The 27,082-nt window shown below is 35.7% G+C and overlaps 1 protein-coding gene across 3 annotated transcripts in view; it reads right to left on the minus strand.

The window, feature by feature from the left end:
• Positions 1–27,082, minus strand: part of s-cup (spermiogenesis-related protein stanley-cup) — a 147,850-nt gene that overhangs the window by 22,305 nt on the left and 98,463 nt on the right. Inside the window, exon 1 of one of the 3 annotated variants that reach the window (XM_083139301.1) lies at positions 4,764–4,861. The exons of the other annotated variants lie outside the window; for them this stretch is intronic. Coding sequence (XP_082995427.1) covers positions 4,764–4,837 — 74 coding nt within the window. The 5' untranslated portion in view covers positions 4,838–4,861. Of the gene's footprint in view, positions 1–4,763; positions 4,862–27,082 lie in introns of those variants that run through there. 3 annotated transcript variants of the gene reach the window in all.

The following is a 27,082-nucleotide window of genomic DNA, read 5'->3' on the forward strand; positions in this document are numbered from 1 at the left end:
CCCTCATGCGTGAATAAGCGCGCGTAACGGCCATAGTAAGTCTCGCAGGTGGGTAAGACGAGCAGAGCCGCGCTCGCTGTGAAAGAAGTTGAGTTGACAGTAGCGTCGAGACGTTCGTCGCGTCCAGTAAAGCAGCTGCCGTGCGACCGATCAGTGGTTGTGCGTTTTTCTTCGCCTGTGCCTCATTTGTCTACAGTATATTTGGGTATACAAACTTACGTCCGACCGGAAGTCACGTCGTCCTTGGCAATTGGCACTGCCATTGCGTTCGTGACAATTTGCGATCCTGTCATTGCGATCGTTTCGTCGTTTTGCGTCCGTGACAACAGTACAGTACAAAGTCTGCGGAAAACAGAATCTCATCAGTGGTTGACTGCCTTTTCTTTGGGAAGTTCTCTTGTTGACTTCTAGCCACATTTAAAACCTTGCATTCTGCTTTTGGGGTGAGGGGGCTTTTGCTTGTCCCGTTTAACGAGGTTTTACTGCACGTGTAAAATTTCATTGATAATATCTCTGATTAGTACAGTAGGTATGCTGTCAATTCCTTTCATGTCCTGACCTTGCATTTTGACTTCTGCTCGCAAACTTTCCTTTAACGGACCCGCCTCTTCTATGCCCTTGCCCCTCCCCTCTGTTGTTCACTGTCACAAACTTTCCGAACTTTTTCTTTTGCGCGCGCATGAATACATTTTCCTGCCGAGACGAAGGCTTCGAAATCACGAAATCCTTTCATGCAAGATTTTGTAACACGCCCGTCACTGGGTAATCAATACTGTTGCAAAAGGTCAGATATGATAGCGTTTGCCATTTGACGCTGCAAAAGCCACGCGGGGCAATATATGCTAATGCCTTGATTGTGCTTCAAAGATGAGGAGAGACAAACTCTCGATATGAATTTTCATACCTACAAAGTATACAGGACAATTTATTTCCAATTGACATGGATAATAAGAAAGAGATTGTCCATGTTGAAAGACTCCTCGTGTTTCCTATTGCTGCATATGAACAATATCGGGGATTTATAATATTTGTGCCCTAGGCTATACTATGTTTTGGGCCCTGCCGATATTATTATTATCATTATTTACGGTTTTGGTACTTCACTTCCACTTCTGCATTAATAAATCTTTAAAATATAGATACATTTGATTAATAATTATATCTCTCCACTTGATTTATTTGTTGTTTCAAGTCCACTTTATGCACAGTAAGGCTAATCGGGACTGGACCTACAGTTTAAAGTGCGATCCGAACCACTATGTGCCTCCACCTGGTATCGAACGCTGGACCACTTGATTACAAGGCGACGACGCTACCATTGCGCCATCGGGGAATCACTATCAATTGTTAACATTCAAAATGTTTACATTCGTTTCTTCGAGGGACAGTTGTTTATATTCGAGAACTGTTAAACTCGCACTTCGGTTAAAATACAGTACTGAAAATAGGGTTATGATGTAAGCAGTTATTTATTTACACGTTAGAAATTCCTTCCTTCTTTCATGAAATAAGGAACCGAAAGGACTTGACAAATTGTTATATATTCTTATCATAATATTAAGGAACCGAGTTCGAATCCTGGCCTGGGCATGGGTGTTCCGTGTGTGTTCCTTCACCAATATCATTATATCATCACTCATCCTCGTCTTCGCGATTAGCCAAAAGTGGCAGAAATGCGATATAAAACAAACAAAATTAATCAATCAATCACAATATTAAGGAATTTTAACAGTCGATGGTCGTTGTCACTTCTGATCTTTCAGCGTCTCATGCGTGTGCGGAATCCATGGACGTGCGACCCCTAGGATAGACTAGTGGCAAATCCCCCCATGATGAACATTATACATCAGAGAGGTTGCCTGCTTTTAAACCCTGTAGGAATTAAACTTTCTGTTGTTTTTTTTTGCTTGGGGGTGGGAGGGTGACCAATCACTGGTGTGCTTGTGATTTCATTTCGGGAGGTACATTATTTTGGGTATGCAAATTTGTACATGTTACCAGTCAGTGCCCCAGCTGGATACGCACATGATCAGTCTCTTACAAAAATTAACGCAAATTACTGACTGAAATTCAGTTATAAGTTTGATTATCACCGTCATTGACATTTTTTTTCAGGTGCCCATATACACTTCCCCTGACCAGTTTCGATTCAGGATTTCCCAACTCAGGAACTATGGAAATTCCAATGAAAAGAGTGCCATCTCAGGAACTGTTCTTTACCAGTTGGATATTTCAGTGGAATGTCTTCCCAAGTCAGGAACTATGGAAATCCCAATGAAAACAGTGCTATTTCAAGAACTGATCTTTACCAGTTGGATATTTCAGGGAAAAGTCTTCCCAACTCAGGAACTATGGAAATCCCAATGGAAACAGTGCTATTTCAAGAACTGATCGTTACCAGTTTGATATTTTAGGGAAAAGTCTTCCCAGCTCAGGAACTATGGAAATTTCAATGAAAACAGTGCCATTTCAGGAAGCGGTATTTACCAGTTGGATATTTCAGTGAAATATATTCCCAACTCAGGAATTATGGAAATTCCAATGAAAACTGCCATCTCAGGAACTGTTCTATACCAGTTGGATATTTCAGTGGAATGTCTTCCCAACTCAGGAACTATGAAAATTCAAATGAAAACAGTGACATTTCAGGATTGTATTTCCAATGTATATATTTCAAGGGAAAGTCTTCCTAACTCAGGAACTATGGAAATTCCAATGAAACAGTGCCACCTGAGGAACTGGTCTTTACCAGTTGGATATTTCAGTGGAATGTCTTCCCAAGTCAGGAACTATGGAAATCCCAATGAAAACCGTGCCATTTCAAGAACTGATCTTTACCAGTTGTATATTTCAGGGAAAAGTCTTCCCAACTCAGGAACTATGGAAATCCCAATGAAACCAGTGTCATTTCAGTAATCAGTCTTTACCAGCTGGATATTTCAGTGAAATGTCTTCACAACTTAGGACGTCCTACTAATTGCCTCGAGGGAGGATGAATTGTAGTTTGAAATAGTTGACATTACGCACACCTGCTAACCTAACCTACAAGCAAAATATCTGGAATATACTCAATATACGTATACATAGGTTGCTATTTATGTATCCGGAACTGGCAACACTAATGTTGCTAGGTAACATCTAATATTTCCATCGTAAAGTTGGACATTTCCATGGTGTATGTACCCAAAACGTTGTGCGTACGGTTGCTATTTTTGTTTGTTACAGGAACTTGAAAATTTCATCGGAGGCCAACAATGGAATCAACTCGAGAACATTTTCGAGCAATGATTTTGTATGACTTTCGACGTGGATTATCTCAACAACAGTGCATTGATCAACTCACTTCGACTTTTGGCGATGAAGCATCATCTAAAAGCACTGTCTATCACTGCTTTAGTGAATTCAATCGTGGCCGTCGTTCACTCAGGGACGAATCTAAAGAAGGCCGACCAAAATCGGCTGTTGTGCCAGAAAACATTGATGCTGTGCGAGAACTGATAATGCAAGATCGTCATGTGACATATCGTGAGATTGAGGCATCTCTGGGCATTAGTATGACTAGCATACATAAGATATTGCATGAACATTTAGCCGTGAAGAAGATTTGTTCGCGTTGGATCCCGCATAATTTGACAATCGCTCAAAAAAGGCGCGTGTCGATTGGTGCAAACAAATACTCTAAAAATACAATCGTGGTGCTTCAAAAGCCGTGTATAACATCTACACAGGTGACGAATCTTGGATCTATACATATGAGCCCGAAAACAAACAGCAGTCGACGGTGTGGGTGTTCCAAGTTGAGACAAATCCAACAAAAGTTGTTCGTGCAAGAAGCACTTCAAAGCAAATGCTCGCCTGTTTTCTATTTTTGAAAAAATGGACATGTGGCTACAGTGCCACTAGATAATCGTAGAAGCATCAATTCTGAATGGTACACAACCATTTGTTTGCCAGAAATCTTTGGCGAAATCAGAAAAAACAACCAGAGGCGCAGGATCATTCTTCACCATGACAATGCGAGTTGTCACACATTGGTCCAAACATCTCAGTATTTGACCGGTGAAAACTGAATTGATGGGTTATCCGCCGTATATCCCTGATTTAGCACCCAATGATTTCATTTTGTTCCCGTACGTGAAGAATAAGCTACGTGGTCAACGATTTTCGACGCGAGAAGAAGCGATTGATGCGTTCAAAATGCATGTTTTCGAGATACCTCAATCGGAATGGACAAAGTGCTATGAGAATTGGTTCAAACGTATGCAAAAGTGCATCGATCATCATGGAGAATATTTTGAAAAACAATAAAACCATTTTCAATTATACATAATTTTTTTGTTTGTTATTCCGGATACATAAAAGCAACCCTCGTATTAGAGTATTAGATGAAAGAAGAAACTCATCTTAAATCAAAGTACTCTTTCCACAAATGGATGTGAAATGTACGTAGTATTTCAAGGTAACGTGCAGTAAGGAAAGGAACCTCTCATACATCTACTCTCACCTCTTCCCCTTCCCTCCCGAGGCAATTAGCAGCGGTTCCTGAGTTGGGAACGTTCCATTTTAAGCATTCCACGTGAAAATATCGGTTCCTGAATTGGAAACTTTCCTCATTGTTTCTGAATTGGGAATTTTCGTCATAGTTCCTGAATTAGGACATCATCGCTTACGACACATTAAACAGAAAACTTGACGCAATGCTACTAAAGTGAAAGGGTACATTTAGTAAATATATTGCAATAGACACGCATGCAACTACTTACTGAATGAACACTTGCATGGGATCCTTCTTGTATCCTTTGGCATCGTCGTGAAAGAGATCATCCTGAAATCTCATTTTTCGGACCCGAAGATTCGGGGTTTTATTCTTCTCCTGCCTAAGAAACGAGCAGACACACAACCGGTACACGTAATCATCGATAGAGAGGAAACCTTCCGAAAAGAGGGCGGAGTGCATTCGCCGTATGAAACCCGACCACACCCTTTGGCTAAACAACCTATTGCATTAAAGAGGACAGCAACGTTTTAGCCACAAACAACATGCACTTTGATATGTAGCCTTCTCTGTTTCCTGCTACATTGTAAGGTTCCTGAACCCAATATGGCCTACCTAAAGTTCACGATTGTTTCTAAAGCCGTACAAAGTCAGAATGATAAAAATAATGGCAAGATTAAAAGGAGGGAAAATTTCTGGACATTTACTGAAAACTGGAGCCAGTTTCAAATAACATGGGTGCAGTGAAGATTTTATTAAAAAATAATATTTATGCCATATTGGGTACATATGTACCAAAGTTGGCCTACTGATATATTTTGTTCTTTCACATCAAAATTGGAACAGAACTCGCAAAAAAAAAGTACCACAATGTTACTTTGTTAGATATATATATTGACACACTGGCATTTTATTTACATAATGGCACATGAGATTAGACAAACAAATAACATCGTTTACAAACCAATACACTAGGAAGTGATGGGTCATAATTTGTCACCAGAAATCCATGAATTACACATCACAGGAAGATGAAAGGCCCTTTAACATGCTTATCGAATGAAACACACTTTATGTGAACATGAGGGTAACAAATGACACATTTGCGCATGTCTTTCATGATATCTCCCATGTAGACCATATTGATTCTACGGGGTGAGCAAAAGGTAACTGTGCACCTACACTACGCTTCATTACGCAGAGAAAAACTTCCCTTTTTTGATGTTTGTTGGTACATAAGGACATGGACAGTGGTGTTACGTTTCGGCCGTTCGCCGGCTTAAACTGCTTGGCTGCAAGAGGATGCGTGTATGAAACTGGAATAAATTACGCTCATTCCTCTTTACCAATATTTAATATAATTGAACAAGTGAGGGGGGGGGGGGGGGAGATCACGCACGAGCCAGCAAGATATCTAAACACTGACAATGATAAAACCCAAAGTGTCACCACTGTACCTGGTTTCCTTCGCGAATCCTCGGCTGGGTCACGACGTGGCGCTCTATCGGTCCATCGAAGGTGTCCTCAGTGGGTTCGCCCAAAGCTTTTAAATGGACCGACTTAACACTGTCACTCGCAACACACTTCGAGCTTCGCTCCCTCGATCAAGACCCCTCCGGCGACCTCTCGTCACCCGGGGACTGCTGGCGTTTTTGATTACACAGCATTTTATTCCGGCTCGTGACAGTGGGTTAGTAAGACACTTATTGTTGTCAGTCACTCATTGTTGTTTCTTCAGTTGTAAAGTTCAAGTTCAAGTTCGAGGTTCCCAATAAGTAAGGACTGAAATTGAAGAACGCTCATTGTAAAAAGTCTCCATTCTGTTTCGACGCTCAAGCATTATGAATAATCTCAAGAGAAGCTTGCGACAGATGTTGATGAAATCGATGAATGCGAAAATGCTAACATAATTTCCATAATTTCCAAATAAATTGTTACATTCTAAGTTGCGTGTTTGAAACGAGGTTGCGAGCACATTATGTTAGCATTTTGTCTTTAAGGTTTCCTTTGTCTTGGTAAGTTTGTAAGTGCTGTAAATAATTGCTTCAACATCGGAAGTATCATTATTCTTTCGTATTTTGCTCAGGTAAGACTGCCAAGTGAGGTTAGTTACAACCCTGCCGCACGCCCCTGGAAGTTATGTCAGAGCGGTCGTTCGCTGTGTTGGGTTGCATACATACAGGATACATTATAAGCGCTTATAGCGCCGAACCTAAACGCTTTCGAGGTAAAGTTTATAAGGAAAAGTTACTTGTTTTTATGATATCTATCAGCACCCAAGCGTTGTCGAAGTTGTTTTGTGACACACAGTTCCACAGAGGCACTGAGAGGCGTAAAGTAATGTAAAGGAAAAAAAAGAGGAAGACAGAAAGAAAGGAAGTTATAGAGAAACACACCTTGAAAGAAGAAGAGACAAATGGAAAAAGAGGTGAGACAAAATTCAGGTAGACAAAAAGAAAGAAGGAGACAGAAACAGGAAGAGAGAGAGAGAGAGAGGAAAGGAGAAATAAGAAGAAATAGATAAGCTGAAAGAGAACAAGAATGAGATAGAGAAACAGCTAGAAAGAAGGAGAGATAGATAAAAAAGAAAGGGAAACACAATTAAGGAAGATAGAAAAAGAAGGAAGGAGATATAGGAATAGGAACAGATAAAAAGAAAATGAAAGGAAGAAATACAGAAGTAAATAATGAGGTAGAGAAACAGAGCTTGATAGGAGAAGAATAAGAGAGAGAGAGAGAGAGAAATAGAAAGCGACAAACAGAAACAACTAGAAAGGTTAAGAAATAAAAAGAAAAGAAAATTAAGTAAACAGAAAAATCGAAGAAAGAAGGACACACACAGGAAGAAAGAGCGAGACGAAGAGAAAGAAAGGAGGAAATAGATAAACTTTCATCAGAGAAACAGAGCTAGAGAGCTAGAAAGAAGGAGAGAGAGAGAGGAAGAAAGAAAAATAAAAGACAGATGAAATTTAAATTAAGAAAGACAGAATGATAGGAGAAGGAAGTAGACAGAAACACGAAAAGAGAGAGAAAGAAAGGAACAAATAGATAAGGTGAACGCGAGAATTAGAGAAACAGCTATAAAGAAAGGGAGACAAAATTAAGGAAGACAAAAGAAAGATAGAAAAAGAAGAAAGGAGATATGGAAATTGGAACAGAAAAACAAAGCATGAAAGAAAGAAATATATAAACTAAAAGAGAGAAAGGTGTAAAGAAACAGAGCTAGATAGAAGAAGACAATTAGAAAGAAAGAGATAGAGAAACACAAGGAAGAGAGAAACAGAAGAAAACAGAGGAAGAAATAGAGAAGAGAAGATAAAGAAAAATCTTAGTAGCTGAATCAATCTGATTATCGATATTTACTCGGAAGAACTTGTCTGAAGGCATCATTGGCCAGAGATTCGTTAGCTTGCAAATACAATCACCAGGATGCACTAAGTGGAACCCAGGTTTACCTTTAAATGCCTTCTGGAAGTGACACCTTGCACCTACTCAAAACTTGAAACAATCTTAGTGTGTACGAACTGCGTATTCGCTAACCTTGGGGAAATACAAGAAGGATGGGAAATTTATGAGTAAATTTAAATATGGACTGTGATTCTCATGAACATCCTGGCCTTCATGGCGGAGTGGTTAACACAGCTCGCTACGATGCCAGGGGTCCCGGGTTCCAATCCTGGACTGCGCATGGGTGTTCTTTGTGAGATCCCCTTCAGCAATTTCATCATATCATCGATTATCCTCATCTTCGCGATTTGACAAGAAGTAAAATAAACAAAATCAGTAAGTGAGATTATCAAGAAACGTAAAATTATACGAAGTACTGCTATATTCTTCCTGTTAGCTCTTGTTGACCATTGCATTAATACGCCACAGGGGTCTACAACCCTTGAACAGTTTTTAAGTGAGGAAATATTGCCTCGATGATGCTTGCAGAATACAATCATGATTTGCAAGGGTAATGAATAGGCATTCAGTGCCGTTGAACGTGTGACGACACACTGTCATCTCTCCTCATGCGGACGAATGTCCGTATAAAGCAGGCGGCCCGTCAAACGCCCCGTCAACTGTCGCTTAAATCGCTTGCCAAAGGCTCTATTCGGGGTAATTTCCACATTTATTGCCATGTTGCGCCATTCGACACATCCGCGGCCTCCTTTTGAAGCTTTGGCATTAATGAGATTGGTGCATTGGGGGAGATGATCCCGTATTTCTCAATATTTCTATGTCCAAAGTTTTTTTTTCTGGAAAGTTCACAGTGTCGCTGACCTCCTTGTAATGCTGCAATCTGTAACAATGGCGCTTTCTTTTGAGAGCAATTGCCGTTTTCTTGAAGCTATCTCTGTGCTACAAACGATGTTTATTGGACAAGTCACGTGTGTGTCTTCATTGGAAGTTCACCAGTAATAGCTTAGGCCTTCTCCGAAAGCACAGTGGCGACGGTAACATCCACAGCATCAAATATGAATGAGGTAATAGGTAAGGTAAAGATCTCAGTGCACATTGCACCGTGCCACACACATTTTCGGCCAATTGTGCATGTGATGTGATCAACACCACGCCGTCAGCTTTACTTCCCTATGGTTTCCTCAGGTACCAATTATTTGAATCTGGGTAAACCCCAGAGCCCTTATTCATGGATCTTCCAACCCGGGAATCGAACATGAGTATGCTGCGTGGAAGTCACACGCCTATCGACTAAACCACTGCGGCTCCAGTTATATATGAGATATTCCACTTTCTCTTATTATGCGTCGTTTTTCTACCTCTTGCCTTCGTTGCGACGAGGATGAATGATGATGTGGTGAAATATATGATGAGGTACACCCGTACCTTCCTCCGGATTCGAACCCGAGCTCTGTGGCTTCGTATTGCGTTTAGGTGACCACTACGGACGTAGGCTGGTTACCAAGTGTTTCCTATATAATCACTAGGCTATGAGAAGAAGCTAGAAATTAATTAATATAATTAAATACATATAACTCAGTTTACACACGAAGAGACTGAAAGTAACTCTCAGTGTATGTATGTACATCCGTTTGATATTCATTCCTTAATATCTATAGGATCTCCATGTTTGGATATGCATTTGAACACGTATAAGATCTCCAATACTGGATATCTCCATTTCTGAATATTGTATATTGGATGTCAACAGGGTATCCTGTCCTGAATATGTATATTGATTGATTGAGTCGGTGTTTTAAGTCCACTTTATGCACAGTAAGGCTAATCGGGACAGGACGTACAGTTTAAAGTGGGATCCGAGTAGTATTGATCCGCGCCAGTGGATGTTTTCTTCGTGGGTGGTCTTTTATTTGCACGTACTTATAACTAATTTGCACGGGTTTTAATTAATTCGCATGTACTTAGAATTTATTTGCAAGTACTTAGAGTACTTTACATTTATGTATTTGCATGTTTATAACTTTTTATGAATATATAATTATTTATTTTATGAAAAATATGTATATAGAAGGTAATTAGAGGTACTAAACGCTATGCATATGGTTTTATATTTATTACTGCAAAGTATGTAATGTATAAATCGATAATATTAATGTTTATAATATTGAAAATAAGTTTTCTATGGTTTATGAACCGCTATGATCGGTGGTAATGGCTGTAGGTACAGGTCCAATTACGAAAGAAGATGGTCCCGGTACTCGAACCCGCGATATGTAACGTTATTAATTAGTACTATGTAATTTTGTATGTTATTATGGTATGAAACACGATGATCTCAGACGCTAGACAGAATACTGTCTCAGAATCTGAACTCCGCGCAGGTAGAGGAGAAAGGAATTTGGGGGAATTGCGTTCAAGGTCAAATGACGTCACAACGTCAGGACAAAGAACGAACCCGATTGACCAATCAGAACCGGTTTTTTCAAGGTTAACCAGTACGCAAGAACAGGGGAAAGCTATGCAATACTGTAGGGCAGGGGAGGGATTCAACCAGACAACAAAGGATGTCTGGAAATACGCAGCAAGCTATGCGTCGCTTGTAGAATCGGTTTCCGCCGCCAATTAATATTCCGCTCAGGTTTGCCTCCAAGGCACAGGACGCTTTAGCGCAGGGTTTTTTTATCTGTACTATGAAGAAGGGAGAGCTATTAGGGACGGGGCCTACAGTTTTTACCATTTGCTTTTATCACGGGGTAACGAACCTAGGACCCTTTGATTATTGATTTAGGTAGTAAATGTATGTTACTGTGTGCTATTTAACTTAATTTTGAGTTTATTTTTTACCAAACTTTGACTTTATGTCAAACATTTTCACAGCTTATCCTTATTTTTACCAAAATAACACTATTTGTACTATTCAGGCAACACTTTTATTAAATTTTGGACTCACAAAGACATTTTTTTCAACGTTTAACTTATTATTTTACAACTTTAAGTTAATTTTTTACCAAAATAACACTATTTGTACTAATCAGCAACATTTTTTATTAAATTTTGGACTCACAAAGACATTTTTTCAACGTTTAACTTATTATTTTACAACTTTATATTAATTTTTTACCAAAATAACACTAATCAGCAACATTTTTTATTATATTTTGGACTCACAAAGACATTTTTTCAACTTTTAACTTATTATTTTACAACTTTATGTTAATTTTTACCAAAATAACACTATTTGTACTATTCAGGCAACATTTTTTATTAAATTTTGTATTTACAAAGAGATTTTTTCAACTTTTAATTTATTATTTACAAGTTTATGCCTATTTTTTACTCAAATAACACAATTCTATCTGTTCAGGAAAGACTTTTAGTTACATTTTCGACACACAGAGTGTGTGATCTCAATTTCTATCTGTTTATTTCACAAGTTTAGGCTTATTATTACCAAAATAATACAATTCAATCTGTTCAGCAAAGACTTTTAGTCGCATTTTCGACACACAGAGTGTGTGATCTCAACTTCTATCTGTTTATTTCACAAGTTTAGGCTTATTATTACCAAAATAATACAATTCAATCTGTTCAGGAAAGACTTTTAGTCGCATTTTCGACACACAAAGTGTGTGTTCTCAACTTCTATCTGTTTATTTCACAAGTTTATACCTATTTTTACCAAAATAACACTATTTATACTATTCAGGAAAGAGTTTTAGGTATATTTTCGACACACAAAGTGTGTGTTCTCAACTTTTATCTGTTTCTTTCACAAGTTTATTCTAATATTTACTCAAATAACACGATTTGAACGTGTTTTTTATTACATTTTGGACACACATCCACACACACACACACACACACACAGAGAGAAAGAGAGAGAGAGAGAGAGAGAGAGAGAGATTTTTTCCAAGTTTAGGTTTCTTTCCACTCAAATAACACAATTTAGATGTGGTTTGAATTAAATTTTGTACACATGAAGTGTGTTTCGTCAAGTTTTACCCTTTTATTTTACAAGTTTAGGCTTAATATTATTCAAATAACACAATTTAATCCAGTCAGGAAGGATTTATTATTATATTTTGGATGTACAAAGAGATGTTTTCAACTTTTTTACTGTTTTTTTGCAGGGTATGTATTAATTTTTATTTATTTTGTTTTGTATCATATATACATTTACAAACTTTTAACTTAGAGTTTAGTATTTATTTAAATCTTTTCAAAAACACTAAATAAAAAGTACTTTTAGCTAAAATGTAAGCCACAGAATATATTATTATTATTATTATTATTATTATTATTATTATTATTATTATTATTAGGGTTTACTGATTTCCACTATGCTATTTTTGGTTCTGTATTTCTATATGTATTTATTTAGGTCAGGTTACGCCTGCTACGTAGGAAAGTTTGTTTATTTTAGAGTTTGCCGAGTATTTTGTTACTGTTATACTAGGTAAAGTTTTCTAAATATATCAGGTAGGGCTCCATCCATATACTTTTCTTTTTGCTGTTTGGAGATGATGCGATCAGCATCACTCTCCATCTGCTTTTTATTTTATGTACCCAATATTATTTTGAGGCTTAGTGAATTCTAGAGCCTATTTATGCAGGAGAGAGGGCTTGAAAATTTTGATCTCAGATAACCCACAACTATTTGTCAGAGTATTTTAAAGGATATTTTATATTTATTATGTGCCACTAGAATATCAAAGCTTGCTTAATTTTTATGTCTGTAACGCTGTTATTGTATTTCTAGCTAAGGCTTACTGGATAAAGTACACGAAATGTTTTATCATTTCGACTATTTATCTTTATACGAGGCCAAATGTTTAGTGTAACGAAAATTATTGTGTGTCTATAAAGACTGAAATCCCTTTACCGATGGGTCCATAACTGGACGCTTACCAACATTGTTCCTTTTTTAAAAAAATATATATAACCATTGACAATTCACAGGACAAGACGAAGTTCACAGACGACTGACTACATATATGAACCATAGGTCCATTTGCTAAACTTTTTTTCTATGCTAGAAGAATAATTTAGCCTTATAGTCTTTTTCAAGGTATTTTTGAAGTATTTCTGGTTTTTTGGGTGCATCAACATTTGGGTTATTTCCATTTGGTTTATTATACGAGGCTACAATCACTATCTGAACACTGAAATTCTCTGATTGAAACTAAAACCTTAGGCTGTAACTAGGGACTTAGTATGTATATCGACAATTTATAGGACAACACGAACCTTACAAAGGATTGTAGGAGGCATAGGACCACACGCCAGAGCTTTGTTAACCTGCAAGAAGCATTTACAGCTAATGCTACGAGGAAATGAGTTTGATTTTTACTGTTTCACAAGAATGCTACCTTTTATACACCCAATATTTGCTTTTTCAAGTATCTACTTGTACCAGAAGCACTTACAGGCCAACTCTAACTAGACTTCGACTTATTCTATATCAGGTGCTAAATTTATAAAGAACTATATTTCTGAGGAAGTACGCAAAAGCAGATTACCCGATTAAAGTATCTGAAAAACTAATTTTTCTATGTAAGTATATTTTTATTGACTGGATTATTTAACAGATCAAACAGGAAGACTGCAAAATTCATTAAATGTAGTTCTATAGTATAGGTGGTTTCAGAGATATAAAAAGAACAAATATAAGATTTCGCTTTTTTTTTTTTTTGCTTCTGAGGCTAATCGCGACGCTAAGGGTAAATGGCCAGGAAATGTAACGGAGGAGAAACAATCCCAAAAGTTATGGGCTGCATGTAAGTTAATACCACAGAGATATTACAGTAGGTGTAGGTTCTTCCAACAGAACATTTCTATCATAATAATACTGGTTATGCTGTACTGTTAGCTAAAGATGCTGATATTTGAGAAACTTAAAAGCTTACTCACGACTTACTGTTGCAAAAGATCCGATGACAAAATTTAAAAATTGTTATCGTCCAGACAGGGACTCGAACCCTGGACAGATAGGTTAAAAGCCTAACGCTATACCAACTAAGCTATCTGGGCACAAGGTATTCTTTTTTTGAAAAGTTAGTTATTTTAAGAAATATATTGAAACACTTGAGAACACTTTTGGTCTGGTTCGACAGACAAGGAGACAACATTTCTAAATTTTTACAGACTGGGTGTATTTTTCCACTATAGAGGCCTTCACTATATGTAATTCGAAACGCTAAAGTTCAGCTAGCTTCCAAAATTGAGGTAAAGATTGTGTTTGGCGAGATTAACAAGTTACAATTATATCCAGTTACGGACAAATAAAGCTAAAACTCTTAGATTTACTGTACTAGCCAAGTTTTAGTAATATTTTCTTCACTTTAGTACAAATACCAAAGAAATAGGTATATTTTATTTATAATTTGACAAAATGTACTAGTATTTAATTTACAAAGTTAGGTAAAAAGCAGTATTTTTTAAAAATATTGTTACTGCCTTCAAATTTTATGTTATTTAGCCACTAACAACTGATTTACACTGTTTGGCATTCTTTAAATAGGAAAAGAAGGAATTATTTGTTTATTATTTTTACTTTATATTTATATTTATTTAAGAAAACAATTCTACAGTTTAAATTAATTTTAACAAATTGTTACTAATTTATATATCAAAGTTATGTTATTTAGAGTGTATCAAGGCGTATAAAGTTAATATTTGTACTTATCAGTTCAACTAACAATTATATTTTACACACAAAAGATGATGTTTACAGTTAAATTACTTGAATCAGAGAATAATATTTTACAGTAATTGATTCATTCAGCACTAGTCAGTACTTTTATGCTTAAGAAAGTTTTCTTAATTTTCTATTACGCATGCTATTTTGGGCTATTTTTAAAATGTATTTCTAAGGCAAACTGGTTTAATTTTCTGCTTATAATGCAAAGTTGACATAGTTCTCGCACAATGCATTGTACATTTGTTATATTCTCTACTTACAATTCAAATATTATGCTTATTTAATGTATAACTAACTAACTCTCTAGCCTTCTTAAACCCGAAGGTTCATGGCTGCAGCAACACATGCCTTTCATCTTTCCCTGTCCTGAGCAAGATCTATATACTCCTTTCCTTCCCTACCAATTTCCTTTTGGTCCATCTCTACATTATCCCTCCATCTTTGTTTTGGTCTTTCTATTGGTCTTTTACCATCAGGTTTCCCAACAAGAATCCTGTATACTCTTCTTTCCTCTCCCATTTGTACCACAGGATCTACACACCTAAGTCTTTTTGATTTAATCATTCTAATAATATCTGGACATGAATACAAATTATGTACTTCCAAATTATGTAACCTTCTCCACTCATCTGTCTCCTCATCTGTTTTAGGTCCAAATATTTTCCTAAGGATTTTATTTTCAAATACTCTCAATTTATGTTCCTTTTTCAATGTAAGGGACCAAGTTTATTTACTGTATTTAACTTTTATTTTTTGTAATTAACAAAAATTAAAAGCTTATACTGTAGTTATTATATCTTTTTCTATCAGCTTATTTTGAAATTAATATTATTAGGTATAGTCTTTGATTTATAACTATATTGCTTTTTTTATCAATTTATCTAAGAGTACACGCAGACAAACACATGTGTTCACACTTTTATGTAAATAGATATGCCATTTTTCAATATTTTAGTATGAAGATTGCACTTTAGCTATTTAAGCAAGGGTAGGAAAGGTAGGATTTCTGAGAATTTGTTGCAGGATTTTGTTGTCCAAGTATAGATGAGAACTGAGCTGGGAGACTGTTTTGAACCTTTTCATGAGAGTTTGCATGTGAACTGTATGCAAATTGAGCACTATTGACTGTGCATGCTTCTAAGTTTTGCTGTTATTTTACATCAAGTCTGTGAGACTGTAGTCAGTTTTCCCATTTCAAGTAGTTTTTATTGATTGTATTTGTATATGTTGTGGGGACTTAGCAGTTTTATGTTATGAGTCAGTTTGTTGTAGAATATTTTTACATGATTGTTTTGAGGTATTGAGTGTCTGCTGTTTTACTTGTAATTATTTTCCTTCTTGTGTTGTGTATTTGACTATATTTTGTCCAAGTTCGTAGTATTTAGAATAATTGTTATTGACTTGTAGATGTAGGGAGTAATAATCCTTTGCAAGATGCCCTATACTTTAGTCTGAATATTATTCTTAGTGTTCACTTTTGAAGCCTTAGTATTCTGGTAGTATTATTAATGTAGAGGTAAATTAGGCTGAAACGTAGGCATTTTTTCTGATAAATTATACTCACTTAGTTGTTTCAGCAGGTAGAAGTTGCATGATGGTTTACTGCTGATGATGTTCATTTGCTCTTCTTATGTACTACGTATGATGTAGCTTACTTGAGTAACTGGAATTTTCTACTGAAAAAAGGATTGCTTGTCTATTTTATTCCTATGTTGTTGAGTTTGTCCATAAGCAAGCCATGTTTTTACTCTATCCTATGCCTTGGAAGAATCTAGATATATTGTGTTTGCAGTTTTATGCTTCTCTAAGGTTTCAGCTATGTAGTTATAAACTGTGCTATGGCTTAACTATTGATTTCTTTTTCTGGATGCCATGTTGGTTCTGTGTATTCCTTTTGCTGCTTGAATTTGACTTAGGTTGTTTGCTTTTTTCTTAGATCTTTATTTGTTTATTTGTTCAGTATTTTTTATTTTTTTGAATTTTAATTACCTTAATTTTACATTAACTAACATATTTTACTTTACAACAAAAGAATTTACTCTAGTATATAAACTTCTTCTAACAAAAATGTACTATTATAACTTTTAATTTTAGAAAATTGTATTTTTAAAACTTTAACTTTGAAAAATTGATTTTTAATTACTTTAATTTTACATTAACTAACAAATTTTAAATTAACAACAAAATAATTTGCTATAGTATAAAAACTTCTACTAACAAAAATATATTATTATAACTTTTAATTTTAGAAAATTGTATTTTTAAAACTTTAACTTTGAAAAATTAAATTTTAACACACTTTGACTTTAACAATGTACTTTGAATTTTTTATGTAAAAAAATATTAAAAAATAAAAAATACTGAACAAATAAACAAATAAAGATCTAAGAAAAAAGCAAACAACCTAAGTCAAATTCAAGCAGCAAAAGGAATACACAGAACCAACATGGCATCCAGAAAAAGAAATCAATAGTTAAGCCATAGCACAGTTTAAAACTACATAGCTGAAACCTTAGAGAAGCATAAAACTGCAAACACAATATATCTAGATTCTTCCAAGGCATAGGATAGAGTAAAAAACATGGCTTGCTTATGGACAAACTCAACAACATAGGAATAAAATAGACAAGCAATCCTTTTTTCAGTAGAAAATTCCAGTTACTCAAGTAAGCTACATCATACGTAGTACATAAGAAGAGCAAATGAACATCATCAGCAGTAAACCATCATGCAACTTCTACCTGCTGAAACAACTAAGTGAGTATAATTTATCAGAAAAAATGCCTACGTTTCAGCCTAATTTACCTCTACATTAATAATACTACCAGAATACTAAGGCTTCAAAAGTGAACACTAAGAATAATATTCAGACTAAAGTATAGGGCATCTTGCAAAGGATTATTACTCCCTACATCTACAAGTCAATAACAATTATTCTAAATACTACGAACTTGGACAAAATATAGTCAAATACACAACACAAGAAGGAAAATAATTACAAGTAAAACAGCAGACACTCAATACCTCAAAACAATCATGTAAAAATATTCTACAACAAACTGACTCATAACATAAAACTGCTAAGTCCCCACAACATATACAAATACAATCAATAAAAACTACTTGAAATGGGAAAACTGACTACAGTCTCACAGACTTGATGTAAAATAACAGCAAAACTTAGAAGCATGCACAGTCAATAGTGCTCAATTTGCATACAGTTCACATGCAAACTCTCATGAAAAGGTTCAAAACAGTCTCCCAGCTCAGTTCTCATCTATACTTGGACAACAAAATCCTGCAACAAATTCTCAGAAATCCTACCTTTCCTACCCTTGCTTAAATAGCTAAAGTGCAATCTTCATACTAAAATATTGAAAAATGGCATATCTATTTACATAAAAGTGTGAACACATGTGTTTGTCTGCGTGTACTCTTAGATAAATTGATAAAAAAAGCAATATAGTTATAAATCAAAGACTATACCAAATAATATTAATTTCAAAATAAGCTGATAGAAAAAGATATAATAACTACAGTATAAGCTTTTAATTTTTGTTAATTACAAAAAATAAAAGTTAAATACAGTAAATAAACTTGGTCCCTTACATTGAAAAAGGAACATAAATTGAGAGTATTTGAAAATAAAATCCTTAGGAAAATATTTGGACCTAAAACAGATGAGGAGACAGATGAGTGGAGAAGGTTACATAATTTGGAAGTACATAATTTGTATTCATGTCCAGATATTATTAGAATGATTAAATCAAAAAGACTTAGGTGTGTAGATCCTGTGGTACAAATGGGAGAGGAAAGAAGAGTATACAGGATTCTTGTTGGGAAACCTGATGGTAAAAGACCAATAGAAAGACCAAAACAAAGATGGAGGGATAATGTAGAGATGGACCAAAAGGAAATTGGTAGGGAAGGAAAGGAGTATATAGATCTTGCTCAGGACAGGGAAAGATGAAAGGCATGTGTTGCTGCAGCCATGAACCTTCGGGTTTAAGAAGGCTAGAGAGTTAGTTAGTTATACATTAAATAAGCATAATATTTGAATTGTAAGTAGAGAATATAACAAATGTACAATGCATTGTGCGAGAACTATGTCAACTTTGCATTATAAGCAGAAAATTAAACCAGTTTGCCTTAGAAATACATTTTAAAAATAGCCCAAAATAGCATGCGTAATAGAAAATTAAGAAAACTTTCTTAAGCATAAAAGTACTGACTAGTGCTGAATGAATCAATTACTGTAAAATATTATTCTCTGATTCAAGTAATTTAACTGTAAACATCATCTTTTGTGTGTAAAATATAATTGTTAGTTGAACTGATAAGTACAAATATTAACTTTATACGCCTTGATACACTCTAAATAACATAACTTTGATATATAAATTAGTAACAATTTGTTAAAATTAATTTAAACTGTAGAATTGTTTTCTTAAATAAATATAAATATAAAGTAAAAATAATAAACAAATAATTCCTTCTTTTCCTATTTAAAGAATGCCAAACAGTGTAAATCAGTTGTTAGTGGCTAAATAACATAAAATTTGAAGGCAGTAACAATATTTTTAAAAAATACTGCTTTTTACCTAACTTTGTAAATTAAATACTAGTACATTTTGTCAAATTATAAATAAAATATACCTATTTCTTTGGTATTTGTACTAAAGTGAAGAAAATATTACTAAAACTTGGCTAGTACAGTAAATCTAAGAGTTTTAGCTTTATTTGTCCGTAACTGGATATAATTGTAACTTGTTAATCTCGCCAAACACAATCTTTACCTCAATTTTGGAAGCTAGCTGAACTTTAGCGTTTCGAATTACATATAGTGAAGGCCTCTATAGTGGAAAAATACACCCAGTCTGTAAAAATTTAGAAATGTTGTCTCCTTGTCTGTCGAACCAGACCAAAAGTGTTCTCAAGTGTTTCAATATATTTCTTAAAATAACTAACTTTTCAAAAAAAGAATACCTTGTGCCCAGATAGCTTAGTTGGTATAGCGTTAGGCTTTTAACCTATCTGTCCAGGGTTCGAGTCCCTGTCTGGACGATAACAATTTTTAAATTTTGTCATCGGATCTTTTGCAACAGTAAGTCGTGAGTAAGCTTTTAAGTTTCTCAAATATCAGCATCTTTAGCTAACAGTACAGCATAACCAGTATTATTATGATAGAAATGTTCTGTTGGAAGAACCTACACCTACTGTAATATCTCTGTGGTATTAACTTACATGCAGCCCATAACTTTTGGGATTGTTTCTCCTCCGTTACATTTCCTGGCCATTTACCCTTAGCGTCGCGATTAGCCTCAGAAGCAAAAAAAAAAAAAAGCGAAATCTTATATTTGTTCTTTTTATATCTCTGAAACCACCTATACTATAGAACTACATTTAATGAATTTTGCAGTCTTCCTGTTTGATCTGTTAAATAATCCAGTCAATAAAAATATACTTACATAGAAAAATTAGTTTTTCAGATACTTTAATCGGGTAATCTGCTTTTGCGTACTTCCTCAGAAATATAGTTCTTTATAAATTTAGCACCTGATATAGAATAAGTCGAAGTCTAGTTAGAGTTGGCCTGTAAGTGCTTCTGGTACAAGTAGATACTTGAAAAAGCAAATATTGGGTGTATAAAAGGTAGCATTCTTGTGAAACAGTAAAAATCAAACTCATTTCCTCGTAGCATTAGCTGTAAATGCTTCTTGCAGGTTAACAAAGCTCTGGCGTGTGGTCCTATGCCTCCTACAATCCTTTGTAAGGTTCGTGTTGTCCTATAAATTGTCGATATACATACTAAGTCCCTAGTTACAGCCTAAGGTTTTAGTTTCAATCAGAGAATTTCAGTGTTCAGATAGTGATTGTAGCCTCGTATAATAAACCAAATGGAAATAACCCAAATGTTGATGCACCCAAAAAACCAGAAATACTTCAAAAATACCTTGAAAAAGACTATAAGGCTAAATTATTCTTCTAGCATAGAAAAAAAGTTTAGCAAATGGACCTATGGTTCATATATGTAGTCAGTCGTCTGTGAACTTCGTCTTGTCCTGTGAATTGTCAATGGTTATATATATTTTTTTAAAAAAGGAACAATGTTGGTAAGCGTCCAGTTATGGACCCATCGGTAAAGGGATTTCAGTCTTTATAGACACACAATAATTTTCGTTACACTAAACATTTGGCCTCGTATAAAGATAAATAGTCGAAATGATAAAACATTTCGTGTACTTTATCCAGTAAGCCTTAGCTAGAAATACAATAACAGCGTTACAGACATAAAAATTAAGCAAGCTTTGATATTCTAGTGGCACATAATAAATATAAAATATCCTTTAAAATACTCTGACAAATAGTTGTGGGTTATCTGAGATCAAAATTTTCAAGCCCTCTCTCCTGCATAAATAGGCTCTAGAATTCACTAAGCCTCAAAATAATATTGGGTACATAAAATAAAAAGCAGATGGAGAGTGATGCTGATCGCATCATCTCCAAACAGCAAAAAGAAAAGTATATGGATGGAGCCCTACCTGATATATTTAGAAAACTTTACCTAGTATAACAGTAACAAAATACTCGGCAAACTCTAAAATAAACAAACTTTCCTACGTAGCAGGCGTAACCTGACCTAAATAAATACATATAGAAATACAGAACCAAAAATAGCATAGTGGAAATCAGTAAACCCTAATAATAATAATAATAATAATAATAATAATAATAATAATATATTCTGTGGCTTACATTTTAGCTAAAAGTACTTTTTATTTAGTGTTTTTGAAAAGATTTAAATAAATACTAAACTCTAAGTTAAAAGTTTGTAAATGTATATATGATACAAAACAAAATAAATAAAAATTAATACATACCCTGCAAAAAAACAGTAAAAAAGTTGAAAACATCTCTTTGTACATCCAAAATATAATAATAAATCCTTCCTGACTGGATTAAATTGTGTTATTTGAATAATATTAAGCCTAAACTTGTAAAATAAAAGGGTAAAACTTGACGAAACACACTTCATGTGTACAAAATTTAATTCAAACCACATCTAAATTGTGTTATTTGAGTGGAAAGAAACCTAAACTTGGAAAAAATCTCTCTCTCTCTCTCTCTCTCTCTCTCTTTCTCTCTGTGTGTGTGTGTGTGTGTGTGTGGATGTGTGTCCAAAATGTAATAAAAAACACGTTCAAATCGTGTTATTTGAGTAAATATTAGAATAAACTTGTGAAAGAAACAGATAAAAGTTGAGAACACACACTTTGTGTGTCGAAAATATACCTAAAACTCTTTCCTGAATAGTATAAATAGTGTTATTTTGGTAAAAATAGGTATAAACTTGTGAAATAAACAGATAGAAGTTGAGAACACACACTTTGTGTGTCGAAAATGCGACTAAAAGTCTTTGCTGAACAGATTGAATTGTATTATTTTGGTAATAATAAGCCTAAACTTGTGAAATAAACAGATAGAAATTGAGATCACACACTCTGTGTGTCGAAAATGTAACTAAAAGTCTTTCCTGAACAGATAGAATTGTGTTATTTGAGTAAAAAATAGGCATAAACTTGTAAATAATAAATTAAAAGTTGAAAAAATCTCTTTGTAAATACAAAATTTAATAAAAAATGTTGCCTGAATAGTACAAATAGTGTTATTTTGGTAAAAATTAACATAAAGTTGTAAAATAATAAGTTAAAAGTTGAAAAAATGTCTTTGTGAGTCCAAAATTTAATAAAAAATGTTGCTGATTAGTACAAATAGTGTTATTTTGGTAAAAAATTAACTTAAAGTTGTAAAATAATAAGTTAAACGTTGAAAAAAATGTCTTTGTGAGTCCAAAATTTAATAAAAGTGTTGCCTGAATAGTACAAATAGTGTTATTTTGGTAAAAATAAGGATAAGCTGTGAAAATGTTTGACATAAAGTCAAAGTTTGGTAAAAAATAAACTCAAAATTAAGTTAAATAGCACACAGTAACATACATTTACTACCTAAATCAATAATCAAAGGGTCCTAGGTTCGTTACCCCGTGATAAAAGCAAATGGTAAAAACTGTAGGCCCTGTCCCTAATAGCTCTCCCTTCTTCATAGTACAGATAAAAAAAACCTGCGCTAAAGCGTCCTGTGCCTTGGAGGCAAACCTGAGCGGAATATTAATTGGCGGCGGAAACCGGTTCTACAAGCGACGCATAGCTTGCTGCGTATTTCCAGACATCCTTTGTTGTCTGGTTGAATCCCTCCCCTGCCCTACAGTATTGCATAGCTTTCCCCTGTTCTTGCGTACTGGTTAACCTTGAAAAAACCGGTTCTGATTGGTCAATCGGGTTCGTTCTTTGTCCTGACGTTGTGACGTCATTTGACCTTGAACGCAATTCCCCCAAATTCCTTTCTCCTCTACCTGCGCGGAGTTCAGATTCTGAGACAGTATTCTGTCTAGCGTCTGAGATCATCGTGTTTCATACCATAATAACATACAAAATTACATAGTACTAATTAATAACGTTACATATCGCGGGTTCGAGTACCGGGACCATCTTCTTTCGTAATTGGACCTGTACCTACAGCCATTACCACCGATCATAGCGGTTCATAAACCATAGAAAACTTATTTTCAATATTATAAACATTAATATTATCGATTTATACATTACATACTTTGCAGTAATAAATATAAAACCATATGCATAGCGTTTAGTACCTCTAATTACCTTCTATATACATATTTTTCATAAAATAAATAATTATATATTCATAAAAAGTTATAAACATGCAAATACATAAATGTAAAGTACTCTAAGTACTTGCAAATAAATTCTAAGTACATGCGAATTAATTAAAACCCGTGCAAATTAGTTATAAGTACGTGCAAATAAAAGACCACCCACGAAGAAAACATCCACTGGCGCGGATCAATACTACTGATCCGAACCACTTGTGACTCCCGGGACCCCTTGATTACAATGTCACGACGCTACCACTGCGCCATCGGGGAGGCCCTGAATATCTATAGAATGATAGGATCTCCAATCCTTGATATCGATAGGATCTCCCATACTGGATATCCATAGGATCTATTTTTCTTGATATACATTCGATGTCCATAGGATATCCAGTCCTGAATATCTATGGGATCACCAATACTTGATATATATACAGGATCTCCGATACTGGATATCGAAAGCATCTCCATTTCTAGCTTGTACATTGGATGTTCACGGGATATCACTCTTGGATATCTATAGGGTCTAGATATCCAGAGAATATCACTAAGACATACAGTATGTGCCCATATGTTATTCAAAAATTGACATACATGTTTTGTATGTTTTGAATGACATAGTGTCTAACTAATCATCTACAGGTATTGGACAAAATAATGGAAACACCTGTGGAAGTCGGAACATCATGTATTAATACGGTGTTGGGCCACCTTTAGCATGCAATACAACTTGGATTCGGGACGGAATAGACCGATACAAGTCCTGAATGGTGGTGAGTGGAATTTGAAGCCATTTTTCATGCAGCACAGCCTCCAGCTCAGGTAGAGATTAAGGAGGTGGAAATTGACGCCGAACCCTGGATTCCAAAACAGCCCACAGAGGCTCGATGATATTCAGGTCTGGGGACTGGGTGGGCCAGGGAAGATGTTGAACCTCATCAGCATGCTCTGGAAACCACTGTTGAACAGTGCCAGCAGTAAGAATGGGGGCATTATCATCCTGGAAGATGGCATTCCGGTTTGGAAATAAGGTTTGCACAATTAGGTGGATCTGGTTACCCAAGAGTTCTCTATACACTGATTATGAGACCCGACTGTGTAATGTGAAAAGGGGGCTGCCGAATACCATGATATAATGCCCCAGACCATAATAAAGCCGCCACCATGTTTGACAGTCGGGCGGTGACAGTCCACATCGTATGGTGCCGAGGGTGTTCGCCATACAAACACACGTCCAGTAGTGGGGAAGAGGGTAAAGGTTGACTAGCCTGACCAAATGACATGTTTCCAGTCCTCCAACGTCCAAGTTTTGTGGTCATTGCGTCATGCACGTCACCTTCGAGCGCTCGTCTCACTTATTAGGGACTTGGCAATAGCAACACGCCCATGGATACCCATTTGATGCAGTTCCCGCCTCACTGTTTTGCATGACACGGGGTGTTTAGGTGCTGATTAAGTTCTGTAGTCACTTTGGAGGCCATTGTTTTCTTCTGCAACGTCACAATACGCTTCAAGGCCCGGCGGTCCCTTTCCTGCAGCTTCGTCTTTCAACCACTATTGTGCTTAGCAGACCCTGTTTCACCGTGCACTGTGTATGCGGTCATGACTTTCGAGACCGTGTTACACCACATAACTTCGCTGTTTTGCTCACAGATGCTCCAGTGAAACGGGCACCAACAATTCGACCTCTTTCAAACTCAGTCAGGTCGGCTATACTGGTCACTCACTACACCTGAACAACGTGCACTACCACACTGCCTCACTCTACTGTCAGTGCACAGTCCATACTACCTGCAACAAACAAGAGAAGGTTGATTTCCGCCGTGCTCAATATTACCAGGCACATCGAAAATATGTCCCACTTCTGACTCGTGTTTCCATTATTTTGTCCAATACCTGTATATGTTACGACTCAAACTAACTCTGATGCAGTCTTAAATCACTAGACCTCGGAATTTTAGGTTCTAAAAAGTGTGCTTTTAGGTTCTAAAAACCCTAAAATAGGTTCTAAAAATCCTAAAATAGGTTCTAAAAATCCTAAAATATGTCCTAAAAATTTTAAGTCAGGCTCGAAAAACCCTGAAGTAGGTTAAAAAAATTTGTTCTAATTAAATAAGTTCAAAAATCCTGATTAGGTATAGTCACCAGCAATAAAAATGGGACACATATATTCTGAAATACGCACTATCTTGCATAACGTTATGTGTGTTGCCTAACCCTACGGTGATGGCAGAACTTACCATTGGAAATTTGCTATTAAAATCCACTCTTCGCCGTATAGTTAGGCAACGATCGTTTTCATGTTATCCACAGTTAAACTCCGCAATTTTGTTTGTGAGGATCGTCTTATATGCTGAAAATAATCTTTCAACATAAGCATAGTCAGTGGTGCAAACTTCAATTCTGAAATGTTAGTTTGCAAGGCGTGAATGCCACAAAGCATCGGAGTGACGCAAAAGTGAGCAGAACAACAAAGATCAGAAGACTTTGTACTGTACAGGTAACAGTGGCTCCAGACATTTGGTTTAGTTAGAGCTTTGAAAAATCACGATGGACTTTGAGGAAGGGAAATCGACAGAGGGTACGTTTCAAACACGTTCGTCATTGAATATTTTCGTGACCAAACAAAGCAAATGCCTCTGTGTGACATAAAAATGCTGTAAAACCTTTAAGAAACTAAAAAAGGCTTGATTTAGACCCATAAACCTAAAATAGGTTCTAAGAAACAAAATAGTTTTTTTAGGCACTACAAATCTTCATCAGTTGTTGAGTTTTTTAACGAAACGCTGACATAACTTATTATTTTTTACGTACCTGTAAAGGAAGAAATAGGTTAAAAACAATAAAATCCGAGGTCCATTCATAACTCACGAACTTAAAAATTAATATTTTCAAGAGAAGAACCACCACCAATAAGCGAATCCCAAGAATAAAGACTCCTAACACAGCTGGAAAATAATCTTTCCCCATTCCTGAGAAAAGTTTCATGGATTCGTTTTCATTTCATCCCCCTTCAGCGGATTGTCCTCGCGGCATGAAATATTAAATCGCCATTCGCGTCTTTCTTCCAAACGCCTTTAACCCAGTTTCCAAGAATTGATTTCCTGCAAGAAATACTTCTGGTCTCAGAATTCCAACGAAGCTATGTGTTCTCACTTAAATGACACAAGGTTCTCTCCAAGGTTAATAAAATATCAGTATCTCTTTGCGATTTCTAGTGGATGCCTCTGTAATTTGCAGGGCCGAACTCCGTGCCGGAGTGGTTAGCACAGCGCGTTACGATGCCTGGGATCCCGAGGCCCCCCCGGTGATAACGTCTTCGCCTTATAATCAAGTAGTCTAGGGTTAGACACCTGGTCGAGGCGCATGGTGGTTAGGATCCCACTTTAAACTGTAGGTCCAGTTCTGATTAACCTATATGTAAATATAGTAGACTTGAACAAAAAATCAATTCAATTCAAGCCTTGGATCCTGGTTTTGAATCTCAGCCTGGGTATGAGTGTTCTTTGTGAACTACCCTTCATCAATTTCATCATATCATCATTTATCCTCATCGTCGCGATTAGCCAAATGTGGCAGAAAAGCGACGCTAAACTACATTTTTTTAAAAAAAGAATCCTGTCCAACGCCGGGTGGTGTAGTGGTAACGTCGTCGGCTTGTAATCAAAGGGTCCTGGATTCGATACCCGGTGGAGGCACATAGCACTTCGGATCTCACTTTAAACTGTAGGTCCAGTCCCGATTA

The sequence above is a fragment of the Lepisma saccharinum genome, chromosome 17 (genome assembly GCF_977018435.1).
Source record: "Lepisma saccharinum chromosome 17, izLepSacc3.1, whole genome shotgun sequence".
Taxonomy (NCBI): Eukaryota; Metazoa; Arthropoda; class Insecta; order Zygentoma; family Lepismatidae; genus Lepisma; species Lepisma saccharinum.